Source organism: Brachionichthys hirsutus, chromosome 22 (genome assembly GCF_040956055.1).
Source record: "Brachionichthys hirsutus isolate HB-005 chromosome 22, CSIRO-AGI_Bhir_v1, whole genome shotgun sequence".
NCBI classification, from domain to species: Eukaryota; Metazoa; Chordata; class Actinopteri; order Lophiiformes; family Brachionichthyidae; genus Brachionichthys; species Brachionichthys hirsutus.
In genome coordinates this window covers 5,567,796-5,593,940 of record NC_090918.1, presented here as the reverse complement: position 1 = coordinate 5,593,940, position 26,145 = coordinate 5,567,796, and the positions used below count along the sequence as shown (strand labels likewise).

Here is a 26,145-nt window from a genome sequence, read left to right as displayed (position 1 = left end):
AGTGTCGCTTGTTAGCCACTTAAAGAGTTAGCATTAGCAGCAATATGCATTCATTCGTTTCTGACGAACGGCGGGAGTGATGCTAACGCAAAGCGCTAATGGGGTGGGTCGGTTCCCCTGGGGCTCAGCAGATCAATACTGGGGCGACCCCCCCCCCCCCACTAAAACCACTGGGACCTCCTTGAATAAACTCCAGTCCAATTAAAAGAAGGCGTGGGAAGGGCCGCTCCTTTATTTGTGGTTAATGTGGCGCCAAACTGTCTGAACTCTAAATGCGTCCCGTCTTCATCAGGAGGAGAAGAGGAAGATGAAGGAGGAGATCGAAAGGAGGAGAGCAGAGGCAGCTGAGAAGAGACAGAAGGTGGAGGACACGGTGGACGAGGAGGACAGACCCTTTAAGTGCGTCAGTCCTCGAGGCTCCTCCCTGAAGGTCGGTTTTTAGTTCGTTTGTTATTTTTCGGTTTATTTTTAGACGCTCTCCGGATTGGAGGGATTTTTCCGGCGCTCCATTTGTCAGCACGTTTGTCCTTAAACCGCTACTTCAGATTCATACGGACGGTAAACGTTGAGTATTCGCCCGTGTTGCGTTTTTCCTGCCTGTATTCGCATCCCGCCCCGGCCGAGTCGCCGGGATAATGAAGTCTGTAAATCCGTCTCATCCTGCGCGGCAGCGGGGCTCGAGATGTCAAATATTTGGGGAGATTAAGTTCCAGATGACCCGCCCGGCCTCCTCGCGCCGCCTCCAGGTTTATCTGAGACGAAGGTGTACATAAATACATCCTGCATGATGAAAGTCTGAAAAAGTCTGCTGCCGTTCACACAACCCCCCCCCCCCAAAGGAACGTTCAATCAGCTCGGATGTGAATAATGTCCTCGGTGTTCCCACACCGAGAGAACCGGAGTGTGGGAACTCTGATTAGTGATTAGTCGTAATGTCCATATATGGTTGTCATGGTGACGACTCCCTTGTGATCTTTGTGGTCCTTTTCTAATTCGTGTTCTTCTGTGATCCCCCCCCCCCTCCATGCTGCATCCAAGACACGTCTGTACTTTGTGATCATGTTCACCGTATGTATGTGTGTGTGTGTTTGTGTGTGTGTGTGTGTGTGCGCGTGCGTCTGCTTTGCCGTGTCGTGCATGTCTTTATGTGCTTTTTGTTACTAAAACTTTTTCTGGGTTTTATTTTGGTAACGTTTTGATATTTTCGTGATTTCTAAGGCTTCAGGTTAATCTTGATATTTCTTATTCCACTATCGGATCTATCTGATCGGTATCTAATAACAAGCGCTGTCACTTTAAGGATCGCCTCGGGACATGGGACATGTTCTGATTGGCTGATTTATTTTGAGCTCCCGCCCTCCAGCGAGCTTCTGACCCATTTAAAGTTTGACATCATGTGGAGATTCCGTTACCGTTAGCGACACCTTAATGAAGATAGCGCATGGAAACGGATGGAAATAAAACCCAAAGGGCAACATAGATCTGTTTACTTCCTGTTTACGTCGGAGCAAGGGGGCGTCGCCGTCTCTCCTCTCGGTTCTTAACGATATGAGATGAAAATGTAGGTTGTGGATCGTGTGACGTCTGCTTTGACCTTCCAGAACCGTTGCTTATCGACCCCGTCCTCAAACCTGTCTCCACAGATCGGAGAGAGGGCGGAGTTCCTCAACAGGTCGGCGCAGAAAAGGTAAGAAACCTTCCGCTTCTTCTTCTTTTGCTGAGACACGTTTTTATCCTTAAATGCCGAACCACGATGTGTGTATCATGGTTACGCTATGCTAAGCTAACCGTGGCTCCGCCCCCAGCAGTGCAGTGAAGACGTCCCCCTCTCCTGTGGTGTCCAAAATAGACAACAGGCTGGAGCAGTACACCTCAGCTGCTCAGGTGAGCAACGCACACCGCAAGTTCGAGCTTTATACTGTTTTATGTATCATTTATGTGCAAATCTCAAATATATGTGCATCTCAATTTTAAAAAATTTGTTAAATGTTGTTTTTTTTCTCGCAAAAAACTGTCAAACTGACAAAACACGACATTCGGAGATTTCAAATCAGACACAAATTGATTGAATCCTGATTTGTTTTTTTGTAATATGATCTGAAATTATGTTAAATGATACCAAATTAGCATCCAGAATTAGCATAGCACATCCCAATGTGATTATCATGGGGGGAGGGGGGGGTTACGATATCTGACGTCTCCGGGAAATGTCCTCAAAGTTGGGACAAACTTCCGTCTTTCGGCTTCAAGGATAAACCGACGTTCCCGGAGCCGGAACGCTGAGGCCGCTGCGACGTCTTGAAGCATAACTCATGACTTCATAAACTATTTAAGGGTGTTTAAGAGGATAAAATGATGATGGAGTGACGTTTTATATCCGCGAGGTCAGAAGGTCGCCGCTTCATAACGCTCAGAAAACGCTTTCTGGCCATCATTCAAGGATAAAAGTCGGGAACAGACGAGAGAGTGCTCCTATTTCATATTTGGACTGCGTGGGCGACATTAATTTTGGGTGCTTATTGTGCAGAGTTTTGCAGCCGCAGCCTCGTAGTCCTGCAGGATCTTGCCGGTACTGCTGATCGGGCTTTGCCTGTATTATCGATTATATCTTCCGTGTTCTTGAACCCGCGCAGAGGGAGAACAAGGAGTCCCGATCCCCTCGGCCCGGAGCGGTGGATCTGCCCATGGTCACCGACGGCATACGAAACATCAAGAGCATGTGGGAGAAAGGGAACGCCTTCAACTCGCCCGGAGGCGGCGGCGGCAGCCCGTTCAAGGTAACGGGGAAAGGAGGAAGCGGAGGGAGGTCCTGCTTTCCGCTCGGCTCGGCTAACCTTTGACCCTGTCCAAACAGGAAGCAGCTGTGATGAAGACGGGCGTGGCGGGCCGCATCAACGAATGGCTGAACAAAACCCCGGAGAGCGGCAAAACGTCTGGAGGAAGGCCGGCGGTAAGTCCCCGGGAAATCCCCGTCATCATCATCATCATCATCATCATCATCATCATCACATCAAGGTGTTTCAGTACGATCAGTCATTGCTGCGTCAGAAGCAGTCAGGTCGGAGTAGCCGGCGCGGCACCGCCTGGTGGCCAGAAGGAGGAACGACGGGAAGCGTTTGTTGACGGGCGGCGCTTTGTGTCTCTGACAGGACCTGAAGCCCGTTGACGTCACCAACAAGAGGAGTCTGTGGGAGAATAAAGGCGCCGCTCCATCCCAGGTAGCCGCCGGAAGGGGGCGTGTCTTCACTGTGTTCCCGTCTCTAGCATCTTAACAGTCAGAGTTTCGTCCTCGTATTTCTAATCAGACGCGTCAGATAAATATATTTTTTTAGCTTTCATGCTAGTTTTGGGTTGAATCGCGCTCCTCGAAGGGGAAAATCTGAAGTCTGAACGATTCCAGAGCGGTTTGTGGTCTTGGAAGGATTTCCCGGGGGGGGGGGGAGAGTTCCCGCAGTTTTCCAGCCGGGGTTGATCCAGGGAATGTTTCATTTACAGAGATAACGCAGACGTATTAAAAGTAATCTGAGCCCCCCCCCCCCCCCCCCCGGGACTGGGAATAACGGCCGCTCCTGTTTGTTTCTGTCTCAAAGAGCGCCGATAGCTAACACGTCCGCCCGCTAAAATTGGGATGAGCCTGGAGAGGTAAAGGAATAATTATTCCACGTTTGTTTACCGCTTTCACCCAGAGTGACCTCACGCTCTGCTGCCGCCGTGACGCTTTCAGCTCTGTGTTTCTGGCTTCTTCTTCTTCTTCTTCTTCTTCTGTGGTTGGACGCCGGCGCTTATTTTAAACGTTTTATGACCCTAACTCAAAAAAAAGCAGAAACAAAAGCAGATTTTATACCTGAATTTGATTTAATTCATCACAAAGAGGAGATTTATAATATTTAAATTAATCAACTTTATTGCTTTTTTTAATTTACGGTCATTTTGAATCTTATTCTTGCCCCTGGACAGTTGTTAGCGACCTTGTTAGCGGAATGCTATGCTGTGATGACAGAGGCGGCAGGATGAGTGGGGTAGCAACCCGTGGAGGGGGTATCTGGGGGGGGGCGCTTTATTGACTTCCTGTGTTGGTGTCTTGCAGGTGGCGGGCAGAGGGGAGGCCAAATCAGTCGCCAACGGTGAGTCTGGCGTCGGCTCAAAAAAAACACCAAGAAAGTTCTGATTTTTGTGGATTAAATTTCCCCCGTTTCCGTGGTTACAAGTCGGGCCCGGTTGATGCTCATCGTGGTTGGTTTTGTTTCAGGAGCGTAGCTTTTATTATTCTTTCACGGCTCCGAAATGCTTTTTGCTTTGAAGGAACCACATTTTTTTTTCAGAACTGGTAATCAACCGGTCAAACTGGGTCGGTACGAAAGCACTGCAGCAACTCACCTGTTTGGTTTGACCTCCTCCACCTGGATGCCTGTAAACCCCCTAATGGACTCGCTTCTGTCTCCCCAGGCATGGGACACTAATGCCTTGAAGGAGCCGCCGAGGACCACCGGGACCGGGACAATCCGAGACTTTTCCTTTGGCTTTGTCTGAAGAACCAAATCACGACCCCCACCCATCCCGAGAGGCGTCCCAGGAAAAGGGCGGAGCGCCGGAGCGTCGCCATCACTCAGTGCAGCTACGTCGCACAATCGATTATTGATTTAGAAAAGAAACGAAATGCTGTGAAATTTGGACATTTGAAATAGTATTAGTGATTTTCTGAACAAACATCCTGCCAGGAAGAGAAGAACAAATTAAATTTAGATTTATCTGTTGTACTCCGCGCCAACATTCCAAAGAGACGGGTGGAATCTAACTCGACGTTTCCACCTCTCTCTCTCTCTTATTATTATTTATATTTAAAGCAAGAAGCTTCACATGTCACAGTTTTTATTCAGCGTTCACCACTTCAGGATAGAAACATAAGCACTTCTAGAATTTAGCTGATTTCACTCTCTCTTATGTCTTACCAATAGTGCAGCGAGGCTTTTGAGTAATATATGTTAGCACATTTTGAACGTGACCTATCATCATCCTGTATCTTATATAACATCTTTATACTCGTAACGAAAGCTGTTTTTATTTCCGTGCTGTCCTCGTATCCAGAAACCAACCGGCAGTCGTCGATCGGAGCGTCGACGGCTTTTATTATCCGATTATAGGTCATTTTATTTATGTTTTAATGTTTCGTTTTCTTTTCTTTTTTTTCCCAGCTGTTTTTTTTTTGTACCTTTTGTGATCACTTTAAACTCTTCAGACATTCCTTTTCTTGCACAAAGGTGCCGTCTGCTTCATAACGTAGGAGATAATGGGCTCCGATCCGATCAGGGCGCCTGAACGGGAAGCGACCAGCGAATCCCGCACAAGGATATTTACCACTGATGTTCATTCTGTGGCCTTCGGATTCGGACTCGTATTCGGGCTTCTCGGCTTCGCGTTCATCTGTCGCCGACGCCTTCAGCGGGCTCTGATGAGATGAACAGTTTTCCGGGGGAATTAAATCGATCCGTGTCGCTGCTCAGAAGTCAGACAATCACATTCCACGTCTCCAGAAACGAGACCAAAACGTTTCCAAGTGTGATTTCATGTGACGTTTGTGTTGTTGTTGTTTTTGTGCTGTCGTTTCATAATGCCATATTGTTTCTTTCTTTTTTACAACTTTGTGCCCTTTTTATTTTTTTTATTTTATGTTCTTATTTAACCAGACGCGTTTGTGTAGCTCTAAGCCGATGCAAAACTCACTATAAACATTCCCAATGTCGTACAAGCGGACGGATGTTTTAAACATTGTACCCTCGACTCAACAACAGACAATAAAGACAATAATATTCCACGTTGTGACGTTTCGTTTCACGGTGGTTTTGGCAATTTTAAGCAATACTAATAACTTATTTTTATTTCTAGACAACATATCAAACATGAATTATTTGAACAAAAACAATGTAAATACAATTAAACATATTTTCTTGGAATCTGCAGGGGAATCTTGAAACTCCATCAATTTTTGGCGCCAATAAAACTAAACTGCTGCCTAAAAGTTTAACATTTAGGATGAACATTATAGTTAACGATGAAATAATTGTATAATAATTAGTATTTATTATTAGAAAAATATAAAACGCCTGGAGGACCGAGCTCTTGTTACAAGTGACGTCAGAAATATCAAAATAATACTTGTGTGAAATACTAACACAGACAATTTAAGACTTTCTTATCCAGGTGTAATCCAGGTGTACCTCACCTTCCTGCCAACGCCCACCAGTCACAGACGAGCTGAGCGGTCACATGACGGACGGGGGCGGCTTTAAAATGCAGGAGGACGAGAACCGACTAATCCCGGCTCTTCTTCAGGGGCAACGAGAGGTAAGCTTTTATTTTGGAGTGTTCTTCGTTAAATCTTGACACTTAAATCTAAGAATGACGTCAAACTCCGCCATGTTTGAATTTGAAAACGCAAGCGTGACTTTGGGCTTTGCGTGGGGGGGGGGGTGCAATATGGCGCGCTGAGATGGAATATACAGCTGGGCCTTTGAAACCACTTGAAAAGGGAGAGGAGAAGCGGAGCCAGATAGGAGGAGGAGGAGGAGGCTGGATGTGGAGCTAACTTTCTTCGTCATGTGTGTCACAAATGCCACTATTATCGTAGAAAAATGTGGAATAAACGTTATTTGGGATGAGGAATGGAAACAGACAAACATCTTTTATGGGTTTGTTCCCACAGAAGCAGCTGACCGCACCGCAAAGGAAAAAAATAGTCCGGCTGGGCTGGGGGGGGAGAGATCCAAAGATGGGGAGTCTGACTCCATCCAAAGCTGTAACAGAATCCATGAATGTCTGAAGCTCGGGAAAGAACCTCCGTCCAGGAAGCATTCCTGCCTCTTGTATGTACACAGTCACATACAATTACACACATACAAACATATATATACATGATAGATATACATGCACATACATTATATACACACATACAAAAATATATATACATGATACATATACATGCACACACACATACAAAAATATATATACATGATACACACATACAAACATATATATACATCATACACATACATACACACACATTATATACACACACATGCATACATAATACACACATCATACATATACCGTAATTGCTGAACTATTATGCGCACCTGTGAAAAAGCCGCACCCACTGAATTAAAAAATATATATATTTTGTACCAAAATAAGCCGCAAGTGCATTGAGACAAATGATATTTAACGGAACACGGCTCGTAACGATATCCGCAGCAGGTCTCCAAGGTGAACAGCGTCTGGAATGTTAGATCAAGGTAGCTGTAAGGGAAGTCGGCGAATCAGATCCGTAACTTCGGGACAAGGATTGGCTCTAAGGGCTGGGTCGGTCGGGCTGGGGTGCGAAGCGGGGCTGGGCTCGAGCCGCGGCTGGGGGAGCAGTCGCCCCGTCGCCCTCCCCTCTCCGCCCGTCGGAGGCTGCGCGGCGCGCGCGCCCGCCTGGCGGGGTGTCCCCGTCCCCCTTGCCCCCGTCCCCCTCATCCTCCGTCCGCGGGAGCGTGGCGCGGCAGGGGTGGGGGCGCCCGGGAGGTCGAGGGGGTGGGTTCCTTCCCCGCTACGCGGCGCGTCCGACGCCGCGTAGCGGATGGCGGACAGGCGGCGGGGACCGGGTACGGCGGTCCGGCGGCGGCGACTCTGGACGCGCGCCGGGCCCTTCTCGCGGATCTCCCCAGCTACGCGCAAGCGGGGCTTTCCCTCCGGGCGGGCGGGCGTTAATTTTGTAACGAAAATAAATAGGCTTTAACGAAACACGGCTCGTAACGAAAGTGGGAAAATATACGTAAATTTGCCGCGTCGTTGCATAAACCGCAAGGTTCAAAATATTGGAAAAAAGTAGCGGCTTGTACACCGGGAATTACGGTATACATACAAATATATATACATCATACATACACACACATACCTTGTTTTTTCCACAAAAAATCAAAGTCTTAAAACAGCGACTGATGATTTTATTGACTTTCTTTGTTTCGTTCCAGACTATTTCTTGGCCAAGTGGAATATCGACTTCCTGGTTGCTTAGTAACCTCACGTTGGAAGGAGCGGGATCGATCTTCTCGTTTACCGTCCCTGCAAGGAATAGGTAGGTTTCCCAAAAATATCAGGGATGCCTTTTGATGTAACGTATGGATCGGGCTGCAGGAACGTCGTCATTCACCGGAGGATAAACGCCCACCCGGCTTTCAGACGCCGTCTCAGGCCTGATTTAAAACAACAGTCATTAGAAACCCGCAAAGCGTCAACTAGATGTTTAAAACTGGGTTGGCACCAGATTAAACTATGAGAAACCGAATCTAGTGTCACACTCGTTATCGTGGTCGTTATTAAAGCCTTAGGAGGAGGAAACGGTTGAGGATGAAGCCTGGAGCAGTTTAACCTCTCTCTCTCTCTCTTTCTCTCTCCTGGCCCAGAGTCCACCGGGAGAGCCCTGCGAGATCTATGGTTCCAATAGTCATTCGCTTCCACGGTTGTCGGCGAGTCGAGTGCGTTTATCTTCGACTCCTCCATTAGCGAGGCTCATCGATGAATCTTCCATGTTGCTGGAGAACCGGCGCTCCGAGGGGGCGGAGCAGCGGCGGGATCCGTGCTGGGAAGGAGAAGAAGGAGCAGGCAGGTACGTCTCACCATGAGCTCCCCCCCCTAATTGTGGCTTCCTCCCTTGTCGGGATGCGACCCCGTCGTACATCACAAAGAACAAACACGATTACAGCGTCGAGCACGCGTGCGTCCCGGCGGGGAATCTCTCGCCGGGATAATAAACTCCGAAAGAGAGCAAATACTCGCGATGGTTTATTCCGATATGATGCGAGACGCCGCAGGCCAGCCTTTTGAAGAACGGCCTCCTCCTGCGTGAGCCCATTAAAGCCTCACGCGGCAGCGATTTGGATTCAAGTCCGTGCCTTTAAGGGACCGGAACGCCTCTTCGCTTCGCTTCAGAAGTTATTTTCCTTAAAACTACGGATAATCCAACATTTACAGAATAACGATGGAACAACAAAGCAGAGAACCTTTGTGGGATTTTCTGCTCAGTTGGTTTAAAGTCCTTAAAGGAAAAGCGGATCTAGTCGTAAAAGGTGCCAAAGGAAGAGGCGGGGCTAAGGGCGGACCGAGATAGGCGTTTTTCGGCGCTGCAGAAAAACATTTAAAGGCTTGCGTGATTTAATTATCGCTTCTCTCGCCTTTAAAAATGAAATAATTCAGCCAGAAATAAAATAGCTCTTTATTCTTGTTGGAACCACAGACACGGAGTAAACACATGACTTAATATAACACTTAATATAACACTTAAATAGCACGTTCATAAATAAAGGTTCAGTGCAAAACACAGCGATGTGTACGCAGACAGCAGGACTAGCGTTAGCTGCATCTTTCCATGTAGGACGAATAAAGTTTCCTTTTTTTTTTACCTAAACATTTGCAGAATTCTTTACGTAGCTGTCAAAGTAAAAAAAAAAAAAGAAAGCACTTTGCGTTTGGCCACGATTCCAGTCGTAAAACGCACGTTGAGTTTTAGCTACGACAGAATGAGTGCAAATACGAACAGGAAGTGATTTAAATAAACATCCGCCGTCGTAGGATTTCCTGCGGGTAGCATGTGAGCTAGCGTGATACCTGCTGTGCGCTAGCATCGATCAGGAGTGCGTCGTCATGGTCGCAAATCCTTAAAGTTCACGTTGGGATGTGGCAAGTGGGCGGGGCCTCGGGGTGACGGCGTGACGAATGACGTTTGGCTTCTTTTGATCTCACCACAGGTGGGTTTCCCTGATCTCAGCGATCACCTGGCTGGCTTTTTGTAACGCCTGCGAAGATTTAAAAAAATAAAACAAATACAACCTACACCACGAAGAGCCTGAACGCACCGTCAGGGAAAACCAGGAAGTCCGGTGAGGGGCGGGGCTTACCTGCAGCATGTCGGCGGCCTCCTTGCGCCGCTGGGCCATGTCCTCCGATTCGGTCAGCAGCTCATTGAGGAGGCCGGACTTGTACAGCTGGCCAACCAGCTCGCTCTGGAGGCTGTCCTTCACGTGGTTAACCAGGAAGTGCATCACCGCCTTGGGCACGCTGCGGTGGAGGGGGCGGAGCAAGAGGGAGGAATAGTCCACATTTATCTGATTGCATAAAATAACGACGATGAATAAACTCCTATTAAATGTTGGTGGAATTTTACAACTATTTTGTGGCTTCTTGAGTGTCGGTTCTTCTCGGAGACTTTAATGAACGGAACCTGCTGTTGTGTGTGTGTGTGTGTGTGTGTGTGTCGGTGGCGAGGAGGAGGAGGAGGAAGCGGATAAACTGCACAGAGAATGTTTCCTCTGGCGCTAGAACTGAAACCCGACCCCTGAAGGCGAGCCCGGGCCCCCACCTGTCCTGGATGTTCTTGCGGACAATGAGGAAGTACGATTTGATGAGGCGTTCGATGACCTCGCAGTCGCGTTGCTCGCGTGACGACAGCTTCCTGGCGACGGGTACAGGCTGGAGGGGCGAGGACACGGCGGCGGCGGGGTTAGCGGCTAGCTCACAGATACTGCGCCCTGATTGGATTGTTCGTAGTTACCACGTCCAATAGGTTGACGGCTCCTTTGAGGGGACTTCCTGGTCCGGAGCCGGGGGCTTCCTCGCCTCTCTTCAGCATCCCCCTCCAGTTCCCCGTGCCGTCCTGGTCCGCCTGGGGGCCCGCTGCCGGAGCCTGAGGACCCGGGAACGCAAACGTCAGTAATCGGGATTAGACCCGAGGGCGGGGCTACATCAACGGAACAGACACGCCCAGGGGAATAGGAAGATCCAACCAGCTGGATTCCACGCGCACACGCACACGCACACACACAAACACACACAGTGTTCCATAGATGGAGACTCTTGACCCACATCGCCATCTCCAAAGGCGTGCTGCTGGCGTCCACGGAGGAAGACGAATCACGTCATTCCTTTAGATTAATCTCAGAAACCGGAGAACGGAAGAGGAGGAGGAGGAAGAGGAAGGAATTCTCAGACAGGTGGATCAAGCCTGGGCTGTCGGTGCAACTCGAGCATCAGCATCAGCACAAAGATCCGACTGCATCCGTCCATCCACGTCGCTCCAGATGCAGAAACCACAGTTGGGCCGGCCGGACCGTTGCCAACAGACTAGCAGGAATTTGAGAGAGGAAAAAACATCACTGAGAAGAAATATGGAGAGAAGAGGAGAGGAAGAGAGGGAGAGGAGGAGAGGGGGAGAGGAAGCCGGCGGCGGAAAGTCATTCGAGCCGGGGAGAGGAGATGCGGGATGAAATTCCTGGAAGGAAACTATCCAAAGCATTTTTGGGGTTTGCTGATCCTCTTCCCAGGAACGCTACGAGCGATTAGCACGAGTTTCCTTTCAGCTGATCAGCGATCAATAAGGCCGATTGGTCGTACCTTATCTCTGGATACTGCAGCAGGAAGCTCCCTCATCCGGTTCCTCCTCTGCTCCTGCAAAGAGGAACGCAATTCAGCTCCTCGTGTGATTCAAAACACTGAACTTTATCGATTCCACACGGCTTTTTGTTCGACTGCACGCTAGCGTTTTAGCATCGTCAGCGCCTAATAAAAACAAAAACAAAGACGTATTTCTGCGACGTTTTCTTCTCCTGACCTCGATATTGTTATTCAAGACCCCGCAGGCGTCGGCGAAGTCCGGGTGTTTGGTGTTGATGTACGCCAGCTCTATGGCGACCAGGTTGTGAACCTACGACGGGAGAAGAGCGCTCGTTTATCGGTCGGGCGCCGCGCCGCGCGGCGTTAGCGTTAGCGACGCCTGAAGGGGGCGCACCATCTCGTTGGTGACGGGCAGCCTCTTCCTCAGGAGGGAGGTGACGACTTCTACGATGGCTTCGTGCAGCTTGGGGAACCTCTGCAGCTCCTGCAGGAGGGACACCCGCAGGGTGAGGGCGAGCCGGAGCCCCGCCCCCTGGCTGGCGCCACCTACCTGCGTGCTGTAGTTGCTGCAGTGCTGGATGATCCGCTGCATCTCCTCGTGGACCAGCTCCACGCAGCGCAGGCCGGGCTCCTCCAGGCGCTTCACCTGCTTCTTCACCAGCAGCTCGAAGGAGACCTCGGGCACGAACAGGGAGGGGCGGGGCCCCTGCAGCGGAGGGGGGCGGGAGGGGGCGTCACCCGGGGCGACGCCAGGGAACAACGGCGAACCCCGGCAGCACTCACGGTGGCGTTCCGGATGGCCGTCAGGATGTCGATGGTGCCGAGGCCCCCCAGCGGATCCACGGACTCCAGCGTTCGGCCGAAGGTCTCGTGGAAAATGTAACAAATTCTGGCTCCGCCGCACCTGGAAGACAGCGGCGGGGGCGTCAGCTCAACGGCGCCGCCGTGTGGCGGGGAGGGGGCGGGCCACTCACAGCTCTGCCGTCTCGATGTACTTGGCCGTGCCCTCGATGGTGTTGCAGTACTCCGTGGCGAACTTGGTGATCAGCTGGAGCAGCGTGGCGCTCTGGTCCTCCACGGGTTCGCCGTAGCTGCCGAGCAGGGACTGGTACTGCGCCGCCAGGACGTTGATCCGCGTCTTCAGCTCCGGGAGGCAGTCCCGGATGTGATGCATCAGGAGCCTGGACGGGGGAAAGGGGTCGCGTCCTGAGCCGTGATTGGTCCGGCGGCGCCGCGAGGAGCTTGACTCCTCGTTGAAATGCGAACGTAAATAAATGTTTACCTGTTGAGGGTTCTGGCCAGATGTTTGGTTCCGTTCCGGTTGGCCAGAGACGGATACTTCTTCTGCAGGAAGGCGTGCTCGTCACGGATGGCGTCGGACACGGACTTCTTGTTGTTGATGTCCAGCTGACTCCTAAAGTCCAACCGCAGAATGAACTCAGAACTACCCGCTTCGCTCCTCTTTCGCATCGTGAACTCGTAATTCCCGTACCTGTTGACGACTCCGATCAGGCCCAGTTTGATGGGAATGACTCGGCCCATCAGGACATCCATCGCATCCGTCCCGGCATCCATCAGGTCCAGCTTGGTGACGACGGCCAGCGTCCGCCTGCCTGGTCGGTCGGGGGTAAACCCGATAATTAGTCCGACTCCAGGACGCCGATTTCAGGGTGGCGGCGCTTCCTCCTACCGTCGGGGTCGACCTCCCGGGCCACCTTCAGCGCCTCCGAGGTGGCCATGTCCGTGTTGGCCGCGGTGACGGCCAGGATGATGCTGTTGGGATTGGAGATGTGCTTCACGATTAAATCTCTTATCTGGATCTCGATGTCTTTGGGCTGATCGCCGACGGGCAACTGGAGGAAGCACAGCGGCGCCAAAATCATTTTAATAGCATTTAATTAGCATCCATAGGGGGGGGGGAACTAATGAGGCTGGAACCGAAGCCTGCAGACCCCCCCCCCCCCCCCCACCCCCCGCAGTCCGTGAGTATCGCCCACCAGGAAGCCAACGCCGCTCAATCAAAGAGGAGGCCGGCGGTTACCTTGGTGATTCCTGGCAGGTCCACCAGCGTGAGGTTGACCACGTGAGGAGAGAATATCTTCAGGTGAATGGGTTCCTCGCTGATGCCCTGCAGAGGGCGACAGGAGAACCGACGCGTTCCGTTAAACCGTTAAACCGTTAAACCGTTAAACCGGTCGGCCCGCCGCCGATCAGATATATCGGAGGATTTCACGCTCCATCAGCAGGTGACCCCCCCCCCACCTCCCTCAGGTGTCTCACCTTATTATTCCCTGATATTCGCTCAGTTTCATTCTCAATTTCTTGCCTTATTTCGTCAAAATCTGCATAAATCTGCAAAAACAAAGAAAACAACATCAAGACAAGCTGCATGAAGGAGCTGAATCCATTCCGGTCGTCCGATGAGACCCAGACCTTGTTTTTTGTGTGCAGGAACTTGCCCCACTCGTCACCGTCTCTGCCTGTGGATCACAGGGTGGGGGGGGGGGGGGGTTACGGTTATATCTCAGACGGGTGGGCTCAGAGAGACGGTGAACTCCCAGCCCGCTCCCGTTAACGCTGGGATTCTGGGATTAAGAGCGTTCCTTTCTCCCCCTGCTCACCCATCTCATCGCTTTTCCCGGCGTCTGCAGGATCCACGTGGACCAGCTGCAGGATGAGCGGTCGCCTGGTTACGATGCCGGTCCCGCGGGGCAGCAGGTCCCGGCCCACCAGGCTCTCCAGCACGGAGCTCTTGCCGCTGCTCTGGAGACAAACAAGTATAGATCCGGTGACACTGATCAGAACCGGTGCAGCAACGAGACAGAACAATCCTGCATCGGCATCTTTTCTCTTTCAGCGTAACCTGGTTTTGTCAACGACGTGATTGAAGATCTTTAAATAGCTTCGATTGAAGCCAATAATAGAGCAGAAACTACAAAGGCAGAGGTTAGCCTTTGAGCAGCTACAAAGGCTTGTGCCGAGCCTCAGTCAATGTTGCTATCCGGGTATTTATTATTATTGTTTTTAATCACTTAAATGCCCATATGAGCATGTGCTAGCGTACAGAGCTAGCTAGCATGACACGATACACAGAGAATTGTACCTGAGTCCCCACGACCGCTATCTGCGGCAGCTGTATGATGTCCGCGCCCACCGTGTTGAACACGTCTTGGAGCTTGTTGATGACGGGGATAAGAGCCTCCATTTTGGCGCTTCGTGAATTTAAAGAAAGAAAGAAATGAACCCGCTATTCTCGTGATGGAGCCAAAGTCATTCAATGTCCCCCCGACGCCACCATTGCGGGCGACGCACCCGCTGAACGAGTCAAATTAATTCTGAGCTGGGAATTGGAGTTCTTTATCGGTGTAAATTATTCAGCGCCGGTGGAGGAAAGAACTTCAACACAAGATCTCGGAACATAACGCGATAGGAACGCACTCTCGCGCATGCGTGTACTTGTTTGTTTGGTGACGCGCTAGCTGCGTCGGCTAGGAGTTTGCTTGGGAATCTCTGCGTGACCTTTGACTCACTTTAGGATTTTAGGTGAATAAATGAATCCGCTGTTGTAACATTTTCGCCGTTACACGATGCTACAGTTTTTGGTGAGTATAATGACGCCATCGTTGTTGACATTAGCCAGGATGCTGAGGCGGTACGCGACTAGCCTAGCTAACGTGCTAGCATAAGCAGATGTTTTCAAGTCTTGTGGAAATTCGATGAATGCTAAAAGAAATGTGCAACTTTTATGCGGCTAATTTAAACATTAAACTTTTAAAATGTTTCTTCGACAGTCTTGATAAACATCGTTTGTCTTCCAGGCCGGCTTTACTTTGGGAAACGTTGTGGGGATGTACCTGGCTCAGAACTATGACGTGAGTTGACGTTCTGACACTAGTCCAGGCCCAGTTCGAGCCCCGTTACCGGAGCTTAAGGCCCACTTGTGGTGACCGGTTTTCCTTCCAGGTTCCCAACATAGCTAAGAAGATTGAAGCCTTTAAGAAAGACGTGGAGGCCAAGAAGAAGCCCCCGGAGTGAGGCAAGAAGGGACCACTTTGGAAGAATAAAATGGACTTGGGAGAGAGACTATTTATTTTACGTGGTTATAGTTCGACAAGTATCCATCCGGTTAAATATCTGTCCGAGCATATTAAATGACTGGAAGAGTTCTTTTTTTGTGTTGTATCTGGGAGAATTGTGCAACCTGCAGGATAATTTGCAACACACCGCCAATGTTTGTGTTTCTGACGGTCACCTCACAATAAAGTTCTAGATAATTGTAAATTATCATGCCTGGAAAATAAAAAAAATTGTACAGGTTGCTGCAGAAAATAACTTTACTCAGTGTCTTTACAGGCGTGTCCACCAGGTGGAGCCAGAAAGTTGTTTAACTAATTTCAATAAAATGACACTTCAATTCGAGATCTACTTTTTCTTCTTCCGCTTCGTTCCCTTCTTCATCGCGTTTGGCCGACCGAAGCCGCTGAACTTCAGAAAGTCTGCTGCATTGTGGGAAATGTAGTAGAGACTCTCCATGGCCGCTGGGCTCAGCAGGTCCACCTCCGTCTTTGTGGATTTGGCGCCCGAGGACTTGTTTTTGGGTGTTTTCGGACCCCCCTTCTTCTTGGCGGGTCTTGAGCTGTGGGATTTTGGCTTCCTGGATTTGGTGGGCTTTGAAGTGAACGGTTTGAAACATTTAAGTTCAGATCCTCTGTTCTGGCAAGTCATTTTTAAATCGTTTTTTAAAGTCCTTTGAATTTATAGTTTATACGTTACCATGGTGAAAGATGAAAATCTCCTAATGATTTACCCATCTGTAAAATGAGATCGATACGGGGGGGGGGGGGGGGGCTCAACAAATCAATATTTACTCCACAGCTCTCACACATCAAAAATGAATAAATAAATTCACTTTACCAGTTCTTGACTTGGCACTGAATGACTTCCACCGGGACAGCGACACCTCGTCTGTTTATGTCCCGTCGTCGTAGCGACGGGGCGAGGCTGGCCTCGCCCACGAGCCTCGAAACTCCTTTGTTGGACGCTTCAGACGCGACTCAAAGCAAACGAAGCGACAAACACCGGCTGGCATCTTTTTTTATTATTTTTAGCGCTCCTTAAGACAAACTCAAAAGTTTAAAAAGCCCTTTCAAGTTCTGTTGTGGCGTCACTAATACTTATACACAGTCGGTAAATGGTGGCCGGAACGGCGTGCAGAAAGCCCTTACGGTCATGCATCACGAATAAATAATCCCCCGTCATGCAGCCGCGTTGAACAAAAGAATCCAATGTGGACCAAAGAGGTGGACGAGAGACGCACAACCCGTGGCATCACCGTGGCAACACCAGACTGGTGAGGCATCAAAGGTGTCTTGTTGGGTGTCGGCCAGTTGGTCTTCGGTGGATACAGCCCAAACCAGGTTAGCGTGTTTAGCGTGTTTAGCGTGTTTAGCTACTGCGTGGTGACGATGTGCACGATCATGGGGATGATGCGGGAGCCGCGGGGGCAGCTGCAGAGGTCGGTGCTCGGACTCCTGATTTTGTCCTCCAGCAGCTGGTCCAGCTCCCAGCGCAGCTCCTTCACCAGCTCCGCTACCTGGAGCGCACACAAACACGCACGCACACACACACACAAACACGCACGCACGCACGCACACACACACACACACGCACACACACACACGCACGCACACAGTCAGCGTTCTTTCATTGAACTTTTACGAACCTTTCGGGACTTTAACGCTTTTTTTTTTTATCCCCGACCTGATGCGACGCGGCCGCGAACCGGATCCACCCGTCGTCCAGGACGATGACGAACTCCCCCCCGCTCCGCTCCACGCCGACCCGCCCGCCCCCGAACAGCACCAGCGAGTAGATGGACACCATGCTGCAGTCCCTGATGAAGACGCGGCTCGTCTTCACCTTCTCGTGGTAAACCAGGAAGGGGCTGTCGTAGCGCCGAACCTGGGGGGGGGGGGGGCAGGAGAAGCGTCACGAGGCTCGCCGGCTGCAGCTGCCGGTCCCGCCGCCACGCCTCTTACCGTGTAGTTGACGGACGAGGGGTGGACGTGGACGTAGCCGTCGCTCTTGGTGACGAAGCGGAGCTCGCTGGCTTTGGGCTGCATCTTCATCGCCCCTCTGCTCGTCATCTTGTAATTCGCCGGAGGAGCTCGCACCTGGAAGAGAAGAGAAGCGGTTTTACACTTCCTGTCTGTCGCGTCTCATCCCCGAGACGGACGGGACGGCGGCGCACCTGGACCACGTTGGGGTAGAGGGCGGCGCAGAGCACGGCGGACACGAGTCGGATGTTTTCGGCATTCAGGTTAGCCTGGAAAGGACGACGACGTCAGCGATACACGCCGACACAAAACCAAACAGGAAGTGACACGCTGCGCGGGCGTCACCTCGGGGCCGGTGGCTTCCAGAACGCCGTCCGTGCCCTTGGAGCCCATTCGCTCGATGGTCCTGGCCCGCAGCCCCTCTTTGATGAAGCCGATGTCGGACAGCAACTCGGCAAACTGCCTCTTCAGGCTGGCGATCTCCTGCGACAAACACGACGACCAATCAGGCGCGTCGTTCATCTTAAATCGCCATCAGAGACTTTTTTTTTTTTTTAAAAGCCTCGCCTGCAGCCCTCGCCACGACAGGAAGTTCTCCCTGCAGTAACGGAAGCCGGCCTGGTTGCCGTTCTTCGCCGCGCCGCACCATCCCTGCGGGAGAGAAACACGCCACCGTTTTTCCACCAATCAGCTTCTACGCCGTTCTATTCGTCCAATCAGCACCTTGTAGGCCTGCAGCAACGCCAGATGGTCGCTATTGGCCCACCCGAACGCCTTCTTCTTCTCACTGGCCTCCTCCCGCTTGTCCCACGGAGACACCTGGAAGACGGACACCACGCGATCTGAGGACGTGTCGGTCCTCGCGATGCTTCTCGGGGGGGGGGGGGGGGGGGGGGGTTCTTACAAAGGGCGACTTAAAGGCCAGACTGGCGGCGATGGTCAGCGCCGGGTCCAGGCAACGGAAGATGGCGCCGAACAGCATGAGCTTCCCGATGCGGACGTCCACGGGGAGGCAGGCCAGGTGGTATCCCAGCGGGGTCAGCTTCTCGTCCTCCGTCAGGGCGCCCAGGTCCTGCAGGCGCCGCTCGGCGGCGGCCACGCTGTCCGCGGCCGGGGGCTCGATGAGCCGGGAGAAGATGGACGCCAGCGTCCGCTCGGCAAACACGTCCAGGATCTTGATCCTGTTGAAGGGACGCGGACGCGGTGAGTTCCCCCCCCCCCCCCCCGTTTAGCCGCACGGACGGGACGAGGGGGCGGCGAACCCGCGACCCACCGCAGGCAGAGCTGCTCCAGCGGCACCCGCTGGATCTCCGGCAGCTGCTGCTCGGCCAGCTGGTGCTGGAAGCAGTGGCTGGTGAAGAGGTGGAAGCAGACCCCCGACGCCACGCGGCCCGCCCGGCCCCGCCTCTGCAGCGCGTTGGCCCGGGACACCCACGAGTCCTCCAGGCTCTCCATGCCTTTAGACGCGTCGTACCTGAGGGGGAGGGGCTTTAGGTCGGCGCAGGAGAGCGGGTATAAAAACGTCCCCGTCGTCCCCGGCGTCACCTTTTCTCCTTCATCTTGCCGGAGTCGATGACGTAAATCACGTCGTCGATGGTTACGGACGTCTCGGCGATGTTGGTGGAGATGATGATCTTGGTGACGCCCTCCGGGGGCCGGCTAAAGACCGCCTGCTGCTCCTCGCTGGACAAGGTGGAGTGCAGCGGGAACACGGCACACCTGGGCCGGGTCAGAGGTCAGAGGTCGTCCGTGTTAGTGTGAAACGGCGCCGCTGCGGGAACGCACCTGGTGGCGCCCCTGTTGTTGAACAGCCGGTTGGACATCAGCTGCTCGTAGAGCGTCTTGATCTCAGCCAGGCCCGGCAGGAACACCAGAACGGCGCCTGGAAACGGGGGGGGGGGGGGGTCAGGCGGGGCGTTCGCTCCGGATCGGCCGTTACCTCGGCGGGCTTCCTGCCTGGGGGGTAGCCGTGCTTCCCGTCCACGATCCACTCCAGCAGGCTCTCCACCAGGTCCATGTTGATCTTGTCCAGGTCCATCCCGGCGATGGTCTTCAGCACGGACTTCTTGGTCTCTACGCGTGAACCGGGGGGCGAGAGCGTCTGAGTCCCCGCCCGGCGGGCGCGGCGTCGGGGACCCGCGAGGTCGGCGCTCACCTGGGAACCGGAGGAAGAGCTCCGGCAGGCTCAGCTGCTGGTCCGGGATCGAGTCCTTGACGAAGTCCTTCTTGCATAAAGACATGAAGGTCCACACATCGTCGCCCAAGTCGTCCACCGCGTCCCTCGGGTTCGCTCCGGCGCCTCGGCCGCTCGCCGAAGACGGAGCCTGTTTCCGCGCGTACGGACTCCCGTCCTCCACGGCGTAACTGAAACGAGAGAGGAGGCCTCATGTCCACCGGCCGTCTGTCCATCCTGGAGGACGGTTTCCGGATTTGGCTGAAACAAACGCGGGGAGAATGCACCAACCGGGTTTTAGCGATGGCGTCCTCGAGGAAGAACTGGTCGACGGGAAAGGTGCGCCCTGAAAGAGAGAGGAATCCGTCTTTGGAAGGCGCCGGACACGGCGCGGACCGTCAGGACAGACGGGTCACCTGGCACGTGGACGGTGGGACAGTCGTAGAAATACTCGGAGAAGAGCCTGGCGTTGAGCGTGGCGCTCATCAGGACGACCTTGAGGTCCGGCCGCTGCACGATCAAGTCTTTCAGCACGAGCAGCAGGAAGTCGCTGAGGAGGAAACGACGGCGGCGGTCAGCGGACGCGGCGAACGCAGCGAACGCTTCCGCCGAGCGACGCCCTCACCTCTCCTCCGTCCTCTCGTGCACCTCGTCCACGATGACGTGCGTGACGCCGCCGAGGTCCGCCTCGCCCTCCAGCCTCCTCAGCAGCACGCCGGTGGTGCAGTACAGCAGCCTGGTGGCGGCGGTCTGAGGGGGGGAGGGGCGGAGTAAGCACCGGCTGCAGGAGTAACCGCAGACGGGGGGGGGGGGCGTGGCTTCCCTACCCGGACGCTCTCCAGGCGGATCTGGTAGCCGACGGCGCCGCCCAGGCGCTCCGCCCGCTCCTGCGCCACCCTCCCGGCCACGGAGATGGCGGAGATGCGGCGCGGCTGCGTGCACAGGATGTTGGCCACCCGGTCCGCCGGGCCGTTCAGCGAGGCGTCCAGAATGAACTGGGGGATCTGGGTCGTCTTCCCGCACCTGCGGAGACGTGAAGCGGATGGTGAGGACGAACGCCGGCGAGGAGCCGCGCGTGCCGACGGCGTTCCCGCCGTTCCCCACCCGGTCATCCCGCTGACCACCAGAACCTGGCACCGGTCCAGCAGGCCCAGGATCTGGTCCCTCTCTTGCCAGACGGGCAGCGTCCTCCGCTGCTCCATCATGGACAGGAAGCGCTTGGAGGACTGCGGGCGGAGGGACGGGATGAAAGGAGGGGCGGGATGAAAGGAGGCGGAGTCATTCGTTACACGCCGATATTTTTCCGGGGGTCTTTTTTTACCGCCTTCTTCTGGAACTCGCGGCACAGCTCGCCGTTCTCTCGCAGCCGGTTGTCCGTCTTCAGGTTGTGCCTCGTCGCCATCTTCTTCCTCAGGTTGACGTAGCTCTCGCTCTCGACCGGAACGGCCGCGCCCTCGTCTTCCTCGTCCGGCCGCTCTTCCTCCGCCGCGTCCTTCACTTTGAGGAGAGAGGGGAGAGCGCTCCTCCTGCTGGCGGCGTGATTGCTCCTGCTCTCCTCAGGAGCAGCGCGAGGGAGGGAGGGCGGGGGGCGGGCAGCGACAGGGGGCGGGGCGACGACAGGCGGGGGGGCGCTGTACTTGTGATGGCCGACAGCCAGCAGCTCCTCCATGGTCGCTTCGTCCTCGCACAAAGTAACGAGCGTGTAAACGACGGGCTCGCCGCTCCTCGCCGCGGCCAGCGCCTCCCCAAACAGCCTTTCGGTCACGCTGAGCCGCCCCGCCGCCGCGACCGACTCGTCGGTGGTGCTGAACGCCACCACCGGCGCCTGGAACGGGTACCGGTTCCCCTTGGGGAAGCGGATATCCAGCTCGTAGACGGGAGGGGAGTCGCTGCTGAAGCCGGGCTGGCTGGGGTCGCTCGGGTCAGGGGGGGCGGAGCTCCCTTTGGCGGGGAGCCGGTGCTGAAACGCGCATTTGGCGCCGAAGCGGCAGCCTTTCCCCTTCAGGTAGAACCGGCAGACACCGCGAGCCTCAGCAGCGGGTCGACCGCCCCGACCCCCGAGTCGGCCGCCGTTCCCAGCGGCGGCGTCCGAGAGGAACGCGAGGTCGAGGGTCACCGTCCAGACGGCGTTGGCGATGCGCTCGACGAAGCGCTCGCCGTAAATGGCGGCGAGAGCCAAGGCTTCTTCCTGCCTCTGGCTCAAACACTCGTCCACGGGGACGCCCCCGAGGTCATCGGGAGGAAGCGCTTCCTGGCCGTAGCGCTCGCCGTACACCTGCTGGAGGAGCGCTTCCAGAGTGGCGCCGAACTCCCCGCCTCCGCGTTCCAGAGACCGCTTGCTCCGCTCCCGATCGAACCCGTACCTGCCCGAAGAGGAGGAGCCTTAAATATTCTCACCGGTTCCCGACCGAGCGGCGACTTCGGGATCACCTGCAGAGCTTCCCGACGGCGAACAGGGAGACGGCGGGTCCGGGAGCCGGTCGCTCGTCGTCCGACCCGTCCGACCCGTCCGACCCGTCCGACCCGTCCGACCCGTCCGACGGGCGCTCCGCTCGCTCCACGGGCTCGTCGCTAGTGGACCAGAACTGCCCTTCCTCGCGGTGGTCCAGCTCGTCGTACTCCTCCTCGTGTTCTTCCCCCCCCGAAGGATCCGAGCCGGATTGTCTGAGGCGAGAGAGGAAGACGAGTCCCCGTCGATCAGCAGGGAACTAGTTAAAGAACTAACTAGTCTCCCAGCAGGACGCCCTTACTGGTGCGACCCGTCCCGCTCCTGGGCCTGCAGCTCCCGCAGCAGCGCCTTCACTTTCTCTTGGGTCTGGTTGCTCATGGATATTCTCTGCAAGGCCACGCCGCTCGCCTCCGGCCTGGCGCCGTCGCTCCGAGTCGGGCAGGTTCTGGTCCTCGCCAAGGACAGCGGGAGGGCCTTGCTGCTGATCTTCACCTCCCTGTCTCTGTCTCTAGCTCCCCCCCTCCCTCGGCCGCCGGCCCGTCCTTTGCCGGGTCTGAAGGTCGAGCTGTGGGAACAAACGGGGTCAAAGGAGGGCGTCACCGGTTCACTCTGCTTTAACGTGAAATCATACCTGGAGGGACGGGGGGGTCCGAAATCAAGCCTGAAATCATCATCATCATCATCATCCCAGCGAGCAGCGCCTCCTTTCCTGCTCCCTCCTCCTCCTCCTCCTCCTCCTCCTCCTTTCGGTTTGCTAAATCTCCCCCCTCCTCTGTTGGGCTTCCCGCTTCTCCGCCTTGCGCTCATTTCCCTCGTCAGTGGTCAGCGTCCTCTCATAGCAGCGGGCGATCTGTGGAGTGACAGGAAGTGTTTAAATGGAGAGAGAGAGAGAGGGAGAGAGAGAGAGAGAGAAATAGAGAGAAAGAGAGAGAGAGCGACAGAAAGAGAGCGAGACAGAGAGAGAAGGAGAGAAGGAGAGAAAGAGAGAAAGAGAGAGCGAGAGACAGACAGAGAGAGTTGTACTTGTACTGTAATACATGCTACTGCGTGACTGTACTTGTACTGTAATACATGCTACTGCGTGACTGTACTTGTACTGTAATACATGCTACTGCGTGACTGTACTTGTACTGTGATACATGCTACTGCGTGACTGTACTTGTACTGTAATACATGCTACTGCGTGACTGTACTTGTACTGTAATACATGCTACCGCGCGACTGTACTTGTACTGTAATACATGCTACTGCGTGACTGTACTTGTACTGTGATACATGCTACTGCGTGACTGTACTTGTACTGTAATACATGCTACTGCGTGACTGTACTTGTACTGTAATACATGCTACTGCGTGACTGTACTTGTACTGTAATACATGCTACTGCGTGACTGTACTTGTACTGTAATACATGCTACTGTGTGACTGTACTTGTACTGTAATACATGCTACTGTGTGACTGTACTTGTACTGTAATACATGCTACTGCGTGACTGTACTTGTACTGTAATACATGCTACTGCGTGACTGTACTTGTACTGTAATACATGCTACTGCGTGACTGTACTTGTACTGTGATACATGCTACTGCGTGACTGTACTTGTACTGTAATACATGCTACTGCGTGACTGTACTTGTACTGTAATACATGCTACCGCGCGACTGTACTTGTACTGTAATACATGCTACTGCGTGACTGTACTTGTACTGTGATACATGCTACTGCGTGACTGTACTTGTACTGTAATACATGCTACTGCGTGACTGTACTTGTACTGTAATACATGCTACTGCGTGACTGTACTTGTACTGTAATACATGCTACTGCGTGACTGTACTTGTACTGTAATACATGCTACTGCGTGACTGTACTTGTACTGTAATACATGCTACTGTGTGACTGTACTTGTACTCTAACATTCTATCTAATAAATATATTCATCATCACCCGGGCAGAGCAGGCGGCGACTGAACTTGCGGAGCCGCGCACCGCTGCGGGGAGGCCGGCTGCGGTGCGAGCAGCGACACGGTGGCTGACACACAGCGCCGGTGGCTACAATTATGCAACCCGACCGGGGGTGACCGACCACCGGACTTCCGCGCGCGGCTGACCGGCCAACTCGTTTAGTTAGTGAGTTCTGACGTGCCGGAATAACGGCTCAAACGACGCGGTGCTGAACCGCGTCGTTGCGTCAGTCGGTAAAGTTTGTTTCGCTTCAGCTAGCTAACGAGCTAGCAGCTAGCAAGCTCAGCGGAAGTAAAACGCTCTCACAAGGAGAGAGTTTTAAGGAGGTGGGGAAGATCAATGATAACGAAAACTTTCATAAAAGGCAGAGACAAACCTGGGACGGTAAGTCGGGACGGTAAGTCGGGACGCCGGTAGCCAGCGTCTCTTTCATTGGCGTAGAGCTAGAGTTCACAGGTTCCTTTCCGGTTTATTCTACGATATGGCCCGCCCTTCTCTGCCTCAAAACCAATCATCGCTCCCCGTGGCTAAAGCTAACTAAAGCTAACCGCAGAAGAAGAAGAACTAGCCAATTAGAAGCAAAGTAGGGTGATCGTTCCTTCGTCGTGACTGATACGTCATAATAAAAATACCGTTTTAAACTGCAGGGAAAAAAAATATTAATTGTATTTTTTCAAGTACTATCTACGTTTTGTAGGCGTAAATTCATTAAGTTAAATTATTATGTTATAAAACTATTAAAACACAATTTATTTTTATGGCGACCTGGTAACCATGGTAACTACCTTAAATTTGCGTCGAGTAGCGGTCGCAACGCAGGCTGCTTCTTTCGGAACTTATCTTTGCGGTTAATTAGGGTTAAAATAAACCTACAAGTTTGCTTGTTTTTTGTTTTGTGTGTTTCTAGAAACTTGTGTGTGTTATTTTTTTCTCTCTATCCGGTAATCTGCCGTCACGGATGTCAGGTGGGATTGTGAAGGGACCGGAATTATAAAATAATCTACAAATGGGTGCTGGGATTCGTTAATGCGTACAGAAACCTCATTCAGCATGCGAGTGTAAAATGATATTTTGCAATCGGACAAAAATATTTATTAATTTGACATTTCCACCCGCAGGAGCGGAGCCCATAAAGGTGTCCCACATGTTCTCCAACGGGGACAGATATGGTGAGTGTTAACCAACGGCACAGCATTGTGTATTGACATTATCGCGTCCAACTTTGCACCGACTTGTCCACAGAGGGGGAGTGGAGCCGATCTTCATCAGGGGCGATGATGAGGAGCGGAGCCGGGAAACACACCTCGGCCAGGGGGGTCGTGTACACCGGAGAATGGCGCGAAGACAAAGTAGGTGCATCCTCTGACACGTGCACGGTTGCATTCCTCTGCGCTCACTCGTGCACGCTTGTCTTTGTGCAGATGCACGGCAGAGGAACCCTGCAGCATCCCTCAGGCGCGCTATACGAAGGAGGATTCGAGGACAGCATGTACCACGGGACAGGAACATACACGTTCCCCGATGGCTCTACTTACAGAGGCTGCTTTCACAAGAACAGGTAAAAAAGTAAAAATAAAAAAAAGCAATTAGAGGCTCCGTGCCGCATCGTTAACTGAGAGCCAGATCTTAATTTATTTCAGTTCAATTTCATTTAGACGTAAGATTTGTGGCGTTTAAATTGGTGTGTTGCAGGCTGGAGGGAGAAGGGGCGTTCACGGACACACGGGGACTCGTTTGGACCGGGAAGTTCAACGGCAACGTGGCTCTGGGTCTGAAAATGCAGCATGGCCTTTAGGCCAAAGCGGCATCATACAGACCACTTCCTGCATCCTGCATATGGAAGACGTTTGATATGAACAGTTACGTGATAAATGTTGAAATAAAGATCATCTAAGCCCGCCTTGCATGCATAATTTCAATTTAAAGTAAAGGAAGAAGCATCTTTACTTCCTGTCGGCACCCAATCCTGACCTTCGGGGTGAAGGACGAGCACGAGGCTGCACAACCGGCCAATCAGAAGGGGCCGTGCGCTCAGCTCCCCCGCCCACAGCCTGAACTGTTGGAACATTTGCCCGA

The 26,145-nt window shown here is 53.1% G+C and overlaps 5 protein-coding genes and 1 long non-coding RNA gene across 10 annotated transcripts in view; 4 read left to right on the top strand and 2 right to left on the bottom strand.

Moving 5' to 3' along the window:
* The window catches only part of cald1a (caldesmon 1a), a 28,879-nt gene extending 23,067 nt beyond the window's left edge, over nt 1-5,812 (top strand). For 2 of the 5 annotated variants that reach the window (XM_068755178.1, XM_068755177.1), the window contains exons 7-14: nt 293-430; nt 1,602-1,687; nt 1,809-1,884; nt 2,634-2,777; nt 2,855-2,950; nt 3,150-3,218; nt 4,088-4,124; nt 4,447-5,812. In XM_068755178.1, the coding sequence (XP_068611279.1) occupies nt 293-430; nt 1,602-1,687; nt 1,809-1,884; nt 2,634-2,777; nt 2,855-2,950; nt 3,150-3,218; nt 4,088-4,124; nt 4,447-4,460 (660 nt within the window). In that variant the 3' untranslated portion in view covers nt 4,461-5,812. Of the gene's footprint in view, nt 1-292; nt 431-1,601; nt 1,688-1,805; nt 1,885-2,633; nt 2,778-2,854; nt 2,951-3,149; nt 3,219-3,590; nt 3,643-4,087; nt 4,125-4,446 lie in introns of all 5 variants that reach the window. The other 3 variants (XR_011106077.1, XM_068755180.1, XM_068755179.1) reach the window with 3 other exon arrangements.
* Nucleotides 5,813-6,302: 490 nt separating this feature from the next.
* Nucleotides 6,303-9,918, top strand: LOC137911029 (uncharacterized). Its single transcript, XR_011106089.1, has 5 exons — nt 6,303-6,342; nt 6,701-6,860; nt 8,010-8,113; nt 8,442-8,644; nt 9,783-9,918. It is a non-coding gene; the product is annotated as an uncharacterized lncRNA (long non-coding RNA).
* On the bottom strand, nt 9,252-14,629 carry LOC137911028 (dynamin-1-like protein). The gene is made up of 18 exons (XM_068755452.1): nt 14,528-14,629; nt 14,046-14,187; nt 13,858-13,904; nt 13,705-13,776; nt 13,466-13,552; nt 13,115-13,277; nt 12,917-13,037; nt 12,707-12,838; nt 12,399-12,605; nt 12,208-12,328; nt 11,975-12,130; nt 11,819-11,908; nt 11,642-11,734; nt 11,425-11,478; nt 10,586-10,717; nt 10,394-10,503; nt 9,933-10,092; nt 9,252-9,830 (listed from the first exon to the last, which is right to left on the bottom strand). The coding sequence occupies exons 1-18, from the start codon at nt 14,627-14,629 to the stop codon at nt 9,774-9,776; spliced, it is 2,046 nt and encodes a 681-aa protein (XP_068611553.1). The 3' UTR covers nt 9,252-9,773.
* Nucleotides 14,630-14,871: 242 nt separating this feature from the next.
* stmp1 (short transmembrane mitochondrial protein 1) lies at nt 14,872-15,838 on the top strand. Its single transcript, XM_068755369.1, has 3 exons — nt 14,872-15,026; nt 15,243-15,296; nt 15,388-15,838. Exons 1-3 carry the CDS (start codon nt 15,012-15,014, stop codon nt 15,457-15,459), a joined length of 141 nt encoding a protein of 46 aa, XP_068611470.1. The 5' UTR covers nt 14,872-15,011; the 3' UTR covers nt 15,460-15,838.
* A 672-nt stretch (nt 15,839-16,510) lies between these two features.
* dhx57 (DEAH (Asp-Glu-Ala-Asp/His) box polypeptide 57) lies at nt 16,511-22,909 on the bottom strand. Its single transcript, XM_068755041.1, has 22 exons — nt 22,734-22,909; nt 22,404-22,655; nt 22,084-22,317; nt 20,975-22,016; nt 20,758-20,879; nt 20,481-20,676; nt 20,279-20,403; nt 20,070-20,203; nt 19,945-19,999; nt 19,636-19,844; nt 19,437-19,553; nt 19,266-19,362; nt 19,026-19,199; nt 18,754-18,954; nt 18,385-18,661; nt 18,204-18,299; nt 18,048-18,131; nt 17,826-17,963; nt 17,675-17,749; nt 17,463-17,597; nt 17,185-17,385; nt 16,511-17,017 (listed from the first exon to the last, which is right to left on the bottom strand). The coding sequence occupies exons 1-22, from the start codon at nt 22,907-22,909 to the stop codon at nt 16,874-16,876; spliced, it is 4,284 nt and encodes a 1,427-aa protein (XP_068611142.1). The 3' UTR covers nt 16,511-16,873.
* Nucleotides 22,910-25,199: 2,290 nt separating this feature from the next.
* On the top strand, nt 25,200-26,128 carry morn2 (MORN repeat containing 2). Its single transcript, XM_068754981.1, has 3 exons — nt 25,200-25,418; nt 25,491-25,627; nt 25,762-26,128. The coding sequence occupies exons 1-3, from the start codon at nt 25,344-25,346 to the stop codon at nt 25,862-25,864; spliced, it is 315 nt and encodes a 104-aa protein (XP_068611082.1). The 5' UTR covers nt 25,200-25,343; the 3' UTR covers nt 25,865-26,128.
* Nucleotides 26,129-26,145: the final 17 nt, after the last annotated feature.